Raw genomic sequence first — 9,929 nt, 5'->3', positions numbered from 1 at the left:
TGGTGGTGGTGGTGGTGGTGGTGGTGGTGGTGGTGGAAGTAGTAGTAGCAGCAGCAGCGTGGTAAATGAGTATGTAGACGCATGCAAAGGTGTACGCAAACACAGACACAGCACACACATACATAACCACACACCTGCACTCACACACACATGCACTCACACACACATACATTAACATACACACCTGCACTCACACACACAGTCATTCATATTTTTTTTATGTGTTATGCATGTGTTTTTTCCCCCGTCATTAACAAAGTGAGAAAGCCTTTTTGTTTGAGTCAAATTAAGTCCCAGGCAATTGTGAATATGTGAATGAGATTCATGCTAACTTACCCACACCACCCCTCAAAATCACTGGCCTTCTGCCAAAATTAGAAACTATTCATTAAAGGGGTGTGCACATTATTCACTACCCAAATACTGTGTTATTCTTTATGTAAGTGTGTGTGTGTGTAAGATTATTTATTCCTAGAAAACAAATGGAAAATCCCTGCAATGTAGGCACAAGCGCAGCTATGTGGTTAAGAAGCCTGTTTTGCAGCTGCATGCTTTCAGGTTCAGTCCCACTGCGCTGCAGCTAGGGTAGTATATAACTTTTATCTTCTACTTGTTTCAGTCATTAGTAGACTGCGGCCATTCTGGTGCACCACCTTGAATAATTTTTTAGCCGAATGAATCGACAAACACAGACAGAAAGACACACACACACGTACGTACATATATATATATACATATATATATACATATACATATATATATATATATATATATATATATATATATATATATATATATACTCTGTTACTTGTTTCAGTCCAGTCATTAGACTGCTGCCATGCTGGAGTACCCACCTGCGAGCTGGCAGAAACGTTAGCACGCCGGGCAAAATGCTTAGCGGTATTTCGTCTACCGCTACGTTCTGAGTCCAAAATTCCGCCGAGGTCGACTTTGCCTTTCATCCTTTCGGAGTCGATTAAATAAGTACCAGTTATGCACTAGGGGTCAATATAATCGACTTAATCCGTTTGTCTGTCCTTGTTTGTCCCCTCTGTGGGTAGCTCCTTGTGGGCAGTAAAGAAATAAGAAATAGCTGCTGAGTTTTTTAAATAAGATGCTACCCCTTGAAATTAACAAAGGATATGTCAGAGTAATGTAGCTATTAGCTTTTATTTATTAATTTAAGGCAAAAAAAAAATTTCATTTCCATAATTAGCAATAATACTACATCAATAGGAACAAAACTGGAAGAATTGCAAAATGAAACTGACAGAATTGTTATTTTAGGTCATGAATTAGTTCGATGAGTTAGTTGACTTAGGTGTATAAACAACAAAACAACAATAGACAATTATCACGTCGTAAAAGGCCAGCTTAAACAGAGCTAGTTCCCTATACAACCACCACCACGATATTGAGTAATAAAAACTGGGACTTTTTGGCTGCTCTTGAGACAGACATTTTACATTAACTCCATTACAATTTCAGAATAGTCCTCCTCTTTATTGACCACAATGAACAATTTTTCCTCATTACATATGTAATTAACATTTCTTGGTTCATTGTTGATGCTGGCACTCCGTCGCTTACGACGTCGAGGGTTCCAGTTGATCTGATCAACGGAACAGCCTGCTCGTGAAATTAACGTGCAAGCAGCTGAGCATTCCACAGACACGTGTACCCTGGGGATATTCAGCGTGACACAGTGTGACAAGGCTGATTCTTTGAATTACAGGCACAACAGAAACAGGAAGTAAGAGTGAGAGAAAGTTGTGGTGAAAGAGTACAGCAGGGTTCGCCACCCATCCCCTGCCAGAGCCTCGTGGAGCTTTAGGTGTTTTCCCTCAATAAACACTCACATCGCCCGGTCTGGGAATCCGCTGCCCTAACCACTGGGCCATTGCACCTCCACCTTGGTTCACTACAAATATTTTAATATGGATTTTACTGCATAACGTTAGTTTGTGAGATACAGCATTGCTGAGTTAGGCGTCCAGTCTAACAAAATAGAAAGTTTGGTGACATTCGACGTTAACAACATGTACTCACCACAGTTCAACGATTTATACCAGAGCTGTTATAAAACCCTATGGCTACTATACGATCAATGACATTGCAGCTATGACAATCCAGTCGTATTTTCAGACATTAAATCTAAGACCACTTTATGCTCGGTGTTCTACTTTTTTCAATTCAGTGGGGTGTGATTTGCAAATTTGGCAACTATCTCTATCAAATCAAGTGACCACTCGTTGGCTCAGATCTGAGCCTCATTTGCAGTGCTTTAGTCAGTTTGCTACATGACAAACTTAGTCATATACCAAATCCGTTTCTTCTATTCAATTATATCATTTAACAACATTATCGTATTCAATATATGTAAACCATGTCACCCTCCAAATATATGTGATGTTAAAAAATTTGATGGCATTAACAATGAGATTGACTAAATCATTAAAGAACATGTATTCCATTACATTAATGGTTCCATTTGTGACCTTTGCCTGGTTGGCACTCTGTCGGTTACAACGACGAGGGTTCCAGTTGATCCAATCAACAGAACAGCCTGCTCGTGAAATTAACATGCAAGTGGCTGAGCACTCCACAGACACGTGTACCCTTAACGTAGTTCTCGGGGATATTCAGCGTGACATGGCTGGCCCTTTGAAATACAGGTACAGCAGAAACAGGAAGTAAGAGTGAGAGAAAATTGTGGTGAAAGAGTACAACGGGGTTCGCCACCATCCCCTGCCGGAGCCTCATGGAGCTTTAGGTGTTTTCGCTTAATAAACACACACAACGCCTGGTCTAGGAATCGAAACCACTGGGCCATTGCGCCTCCACTATGAATGAATATATCTTATTTAAATCAGTTTGATTTGGTTCCATGTAAGACTTAAGACCCCTAACAGAAGCCAATCTCCTTCAGGCTTTAGATCGCCGAATATATATATATATACATATATAATTGGGCGAAAAGTCATGCACAAAATAACCTTAATTACAATCTGGAAGCATCAAAGATATGCATCAGTTTTTCTAAAATTGAATAAAATAAATAAAACGATGAATATCCATGTACTTAATGAACAAAATGAAAAATAACGTAATATAAATAAAACGTGAGGTGTTTTGGTGCATGACTTTCGATCCACTTTATATGTATGTGTACATCTACATCTGTATGTCTTGGTTTTATTTCTCCAATTCAGTTAGTCAAATTTGTGTCATTATATTTGGACATTCTACATGGTTGTCTCTCCTTTTTTTCTCTGGCGCTTATATATGTACTGTTTATCATCATCATCGTTTAACATCCGCTTTCCATGCTAGCATGGGTTGGACGATTTGACTGAGGACTGGTGAAACCAGATGGCTACACCAGGCTCCAATCTGATTTGGCAGAGTTTCTACAGCTGGATGCCCTTCCTAACGCCAACCACTCAGAGAGTGTAGTGGGTGCTTTTACATGCCACCGGCACGAGAGCCTGTCACGTAGTACTGGCAACGGCCATGCTCAAAATGGTGTATTTTAATTATATATTTATTGCATCAGCCGTGTGATGTACTAAAGAGCTATTTTCGTCACCTTGCATCGTACGGGTCCCTACATATTCAACAAAATCGCCAGCTTCAACCATGGACTCCAGACGACTTCGGAATCTCTTGCAGCTCTTCTGGACGGTCTCGTTTTTTTATCTTGGTGAACATTATTTGGACATTAAAACAATTGGAAAGATTTAAATAAAGAAAACAGAAAGAAGCCAATTATATTATACAAAATAATTTATTCTGGTTTTATACATTTTTTAATATATATAAATGAAAGTGAAATTTGTACACTTTATAAGTCTACAATTTGTTGAAAGCCCTGCTGTCAGCAGACATAATATCAGTGTAATAGACCAGCTGGTCAGTCATGCGTCTAGAAGACCATTCAATCTACAGTATCTCAACATAAATCAAGGTGGAGAAGGAGCAAGGATTAGGGGTCAGGGAGACCACATTCAAATTCACGGTTTACTAAATCAACACTATAGAGAGAAATGTTGGATACTTTCACATTAAACTAACAACTCTAAGTCATGTTCGGTTAAGTTTTTCTCTTGGTTCGACTTCCAGTTTCTTTGTATGAATTCGATAAACACTGAGCTCATACAATCACTGATTTTTGAAACAGGAAATATGGCATTGCCAATTACCTGGGTGTAACAGACAGCAAATAGACGTAATCAGTATGGAAAAAGAAAAGAAAAATCAATCCATCGTCACAAAACTCTTTGTGAACAAGCTGGATAGTTGGAAGCGAAGAGGGTTGTCGGTTTGACAAGGTTGAACTAAGTTTCCCTTAGGACTACCGAAGATGACAGAGAGTCCGAGATTCTAGGAATGCAAAGAAGTTGAAGTGCACTAGCTATTTCCCGTGGTCAAAATACCATAGCCAAACTACTCATGGTCAAACTATCAGCAAAATTTCAGCACATCACATCATGAATGGTATAAAAAAATCCCCAAATGCAATGAGGCTTTGAAGCTGCAAGAAGTTTAGTCAAGCTTTCACTATCATAGACCCATTGTATATAAATACATATGTGTGCATGTGTATGTATATATGTGTATGTATATATGTGTGTGTATATATATATATATATTCTATCAAAGAAGAAGCTTTTCTTTGATGTATTTGTATGTGTGTGACAATGAAGAATTTGGGTCGAGAATTTAATTTCTGTTGACTAAACTGACAAGAGATTTGGGAATTGGCTGCTAATCATTAATATATCACAATATATATAAATGTGTGTGCATTTCAGACAGCTTCAGTATATATATATATATATATATATATATATATTTGTTCCATATAGCATCAATATGATACTACTACAACAAATTGCTCTCACGTGCCCTCCACACAATAAACAAAAATTTTTTTTCCAGCAGAGAGAAAAAAAAAAAAAAAAAAAAAAAAAAAAAAAAAAAAAAAAAAAAAAAAGATCTAATATGGAAATTTGTTGGGGGGAAATTCCCCCCACTACAAATACATCCACACTGCTGGCAAATGTGTGTCAAAAAGTCAAAGGTAACTTTGAGAACAAAAAATTTATTTAAAAAAAAAAAAAAAAAAAAAAAAAGGTGGAGAGACAACCTTGTCCTAGAATTATCACCAATGATTGTAGGAGCCAACTGTGCAGCAATAGTCATTTGTTGCTGTCATTTAGATAATTGTTCTGCACGACCAAAATATCAGCAGGAATATATTTTACGATACTGGTGTGCAAGGAGAACAAGTTCAAAATGTTTGATAGATCACAGCCTTTTTGAAGTGAAAAGGTTAAAAACAGATTCTTCTCGGACGTAAGAAAGTCTGTCTTAATAGGGAGGTAAGGATGCTTCCTTAATTGTCAACATTTGTGTTCCCTAGCCGCAAGACTGCTCGTCCTGTGATTCTGGCTAGTGTTAAATCTTCAAACACTTGATTTGCATTTTCAACAGGAAATACAGCATACGTTGGTGGACTGACCTGTCAAAATAAATAAAGAGAAATATTTCATTAATAAAATGCAGGGAAGTGTGTATGTTTATTTATTTATATATGTGTGTGTATATTTATTTATATATGTGTGTGTATATTTATTTATATCTATGTGTGTCTACTACATATACACCAATGTTTACTGAAATGAATCTAAGTGGGTGTTTATATATATATATATCATCATTTAATGCCGGTTTTCCAGGCCAGTGTAAGTTGGACAGTTTGACCAGAGTTGGTAAGGCCGGGGGCTGTACCAGGCTCCATTAGCTGTTCTGGTATGGTTTTTATGGATGAATGCCATTATCATCATCATTTAACGTCCGCTTTCCATGCTAACATGGGTTAGACGATTTGACTGAGGACTGGTGAACCAGATGGCTACACCAGGCTCCAATCTGATTTGGCAGAGTTTTCTACAGTTCACCAGCCCATCTAAATGGGCAGTAACAAAATAAGAACTGACCTGGATTGTGATGACCAGTTTAATAACCATTGCAGTATGAAAAACAGACATAAAATGACTATTTATGCACACACACACACACACACACTCACTAAATCACCAAATGTCCACTTTTCCAGGTCCATGTGATCCAATCTGTTGAGGCAGACTTTAAGTGCCCAGATGTTTTTTCTGTTACCAATCCTCACCCATTTCCAAGCAAGGTAATAATGCCTCAATAACATCATTCATCTAATCTAAGCTAAATGGGAAAATGGACCTATATTTACAGATAGTTACATGGCTCTAATTACAAGTTGCTTCTGTAAAATATACAGAACACCACTGAACCTGCAACTGGTGGATTAGGGAACAGAGCAAACAACCTTGAGTCAATCAAACTTCAGGCTTAAGGTTAATGGTTTTAATTATGTTGTTGAAAGGTAGGATTCAGCAAGTGTTAGATGTTTTGATGAATGAACAAAACGAGAAAGAGAGAGGTAGATAGGAGCAGAAAACTTACCCGTCCAGATGCCACGCACTGTACTAATTCTGCTAATTCTTCTGGAGATCCTTTAGGTATACTGGTGATACTCTGCTGTTTAGCAGATAATACATTTAAGTTGATACTCATTTCTGTGACTGAGCTTCCGCCTACGATGATGAGACCTTCCTGTTGATACACAAAGGGGGGAAAAAAAAAAGGTCAATGTCAAATGTTCATATAGTCCCACAAACCTAACACAAATATATCTATTTTACAAGAGAAAATAATAATAATAATAATAATAACAACAATAATAATGGTTTCAAATTTTGCCACAAGGGCTGCAATTTTGGGGGAGGGTATGAATTGATTAGATCGACCTCAGTGCGAAACTGGTACCTAATTTATCGACCCCGAAAGGATGGAAGGCAAAGTCAACCTCAGAACATAAGGACAGACAAAATACAGCTAAGCTTTCTGTGCGGCATATTAATGATTCTGCCAGCTCACCGCCTTTAATAATAATAATAATAATAATCGTTTCTACCGTAGGCACAAAGCCTAAAATTTGTGGGAAGGGGACACTAGTCGATTACATTGACCCTCAAAGGAAGGAAGGCAAAGTCGAACTCAGTGGAATTTCAACTTGGAATGTAGCATCAGATGAAATACTACTAAGCATTTTGTCTGGCATGCTAACGATTCTGCCAGCTCAACTGCCTTTAATAATAATAATTATAATAAAAGAATAAAAAGCTTGTGATATTCATGTTTCTATCGGAGCCAGGCAGGTGGGGAGGTACATTTGTGAAGTTAAATGCTAAAGTTATACAGTCATGTATTACAGACGATTTCAGAAACACACCTATGTCATTAAAAGGGCAAGGGTTGTGACATTCATCTATCAACCTTTTTCATTCAAGATCAAGCCCTTCTAGAGAGCATTAGCTGATTTTACTAAATGAAATGAAAAGGAATGAAAATGAATCTAAGTAAGGCTCATTCCAGGGAAGCACCTATAAACACTCCCAGAGAACCCCAAGAATGGTTAGAAAGAAAATATCCTCAAACTGGAGACTTAACCTGAATGTTTACAAAGTAGAGAACTTTTTTAATGGGCACTTAAGGGCCAAATTATGGCGTTAAATCGGGAAACAAACTAAGTCTACAGTATCGGAAAACAGGAATGGTCCCTCCATCAGAGCTCCTTATAGTTTCAGTGTACTAAACTTCCCTCACAAGACCTTGGTCAACCTAAGGTTAAGTTCGACAAATATCCAGTAGAAAAAAGATGGACAACAGATAGAGGTTAGAATAGATATACTTACTCTATTGAGGACTTGCAGAGATCTGTTCATTGTACGACGTGAACTAACAAAATCAATGACAACATCAAGACCACCATGACAAGCTTCAATTGTTCGTTCACAAATGTATTCTTCATGGTCTGCAAAAAATTTAAAAAATTATAAGATGAAAATGTCATTTGAAGACTAGAATTATTTGCAACAAGAAATAAGCAACAGCTATTTTTTTTATTTTTTAAATGTCCTCAACTTTCTATTGGAACTTCTTGTATTGTTTTTTTTTCTGCATTAAAATATTTTTTTATTTTTTTTGTCAGACCTACTGAATATGAAAATAATTTTGCAAATATTCTTTCAGAAGCTACACAAAGTGCAAAGGCAGACAGGGGCAATATAAAATTGTCCCATAATAAAGTACTTATATCAATTGAGGTCTGACAGTCAATGGCTCAGAAAACCTGTCAGTAAAAAGTTACTATCAATTATAGTATTAATTAGCAAGTTCTTCACCAGGTTATGTCATTCTACATCTAAACCAAACTGATGTTGTACTTTAACAAGGAACACCCAATCCAACAAAAAGTTGAACTCGATGTCTCAATGGCTAACCTAGTTAAAAACTTTGCTATCTGAACTCTATGTAAAAGTAGGAATGTCAAAGGCAAACCCCCTTAAAATAGAAACAGATATAGTATCGTACCTTCTTCATTCCAGTGGATGATATCGTAACAGCCGTGATCCTGAGCAGTTAACAAGCGGTCAATCTGAAATGGTGATAAAAACTTGTAAGGAATTTTATTTCACAAGACAAATACAATTTTCTAAATTTTTTGAGGTGGTGGATTGGGATAGTTATTTGAGGCAAAAACACCTAGAATATTACAGGTATTTATTTCCATTAACTTTGAGAGGGGGGGGGGCAATCTAGATTTCTACTATGGCAAATATTAGTCCAGCTGTGAATTGTCTGTCGACAGCACAGATTTATAAGGACATTTGAGGAATAGGATTATTATTATTATGAATCAGCAATCCATAAACCAGAAATGATCAGTACACACGAAACTTTATGCAATTTCCTTTCAAACGTAACAGTTGATAGATCAAACCACACTGCATAAGGTCCTGAAATATAAGGTACCTTACTTTACTCAACTGGGTCAGATGCCAGAAATCACTAGTTATTTAGACACAGGTCAACCCTGATTGAGGAATTAAGAGAACCCTTACTTGAAAACAGGTATGGGTTAGGGGCTGGAAGGGCGCCAGGTTGTATAACAAGGCTACAATACATGCTTAACTGGAGCTAGCATTACAACGATTTAGAATTACTATAAAGCATTCTAAACGTAAATCTCATTATAGTCTACTTACATTGCTGTCAGCCACAAACACTCGGACGTTGGTATTGTGTTCTCCAAGCAAATATTCAGCCATTCTGAGAGTCCAGAGTCCCAGACCACCTGCTCCGACCACTAACACGTTTACAATAGCTGTACAAAATAAAACAAACGTCAGGTGAGTAAAATTTTATATAAAAAAAAAATTAGAAAGACAACAGCATAATACGAACAAAAAAAAAATAGTTTAGCCCAAGGTCAACTTTCATATAGCAGACATATGACCAAAAATGATTATTTAACACCAGGTCAATGTTCATCAATTAGACTCCCCAACTACGACCGCTATCCCGATCGAAATTTTATTTTTTCGAAATGTTTTTCCATTTTTAAAAGTGATCTGGCTGCTATATCTAGCTGGTCAAGCTACCTTCTCAAACAAAATAGCTTCGACTTCTGGTGATAAAGTTTCCCCGTATAATCATTTACATATCCCTATTACTCATTCGCTTTCTATCTTATATAGAAATTAATCCACCGCTCTCCCTCCCCCCATCCCAGCAAAACACTGCTGAATTGATTACAGTTGAAAACTAGAGTTCAAAATATGTGAAAATATGTCAGATTGTGTTAAAAACTTACGTTTGACTTCAGCAAGTTTTTCGATATGTGGTTTAGCCTTGAGGACGGCACTGAAGCCAGTTAGGCCACCTCCGGGTATCATGGCAGCGACTGCTAAGGACATGTTAGAAGGAATTTGGTATATCTTGGACACATCACTTACTGGTAAGAATTCAGAGTAACTGCCAAAAAT

The 9,929-nt window shown here is 37.2% G+C and overlaps 1 protein-coding gene across 2 annotated transcripts in view; it reads right to left on the bottom strand.

Moving 5' to 3' along the window:
• Positions 1–3,768: 3,768 nt before the first annotated feature.
• LOC106881937 (alcohol dehydrogenase) overlaps positions 3,769–9,929 on the bottom strand; it is a 27,528-nt gene continuing 21,367 nt past the window's right edge. For both annotated transcript variants that reach the window (XM_052976787.1, XM_014932465.2), the window contains 6 exons: positions 9,758–9,918; positions 9,150–9,268; positions 8,476–8,539; positions 7,797–7,915; positions 6,505–6,654; positions 3,769–5,524 (listed from right to left, as the gene is read on the bottom strand). In XM_052976787.1, coding sequence (XP_052832747.1) covers positions 5,399–5,524; positions 6,505–6,654; positions 7,797–7,915; positions 8,476–8,539; positions 9,150–9,268; positions 9,758–9,918 — 739 coding nt within the window. In that variant the 3' untranslated portion in view covers positions 3,769–5,398. The remainder of the gene's footprint in view (positions 5,525–6,504; positions 6,655–7,796; positions 7,916–8,475; positions 8,540–9,149; positions 9,269–9,757; positions 9,919–9,929) is intronic.

Source organism: Octopus bimaculoides, chromosome 25, assembly GCF_001194135.2.
Source record: "Octopus bimaculoides isolate UCB-OBI-ISO-001 chromosome 25, ASM119413v2, whole genome shotgun sequence".
Taxonomy (NCBI): Eukaryota; Metazoa; Mollusca; class Cephalopoda; order Octopoda; family Octopodidae; genus Octopus; species Octopus bimaculoides.
This window is presented reverse-complemented; position numbering and strand designations above follow the sequence as displayed.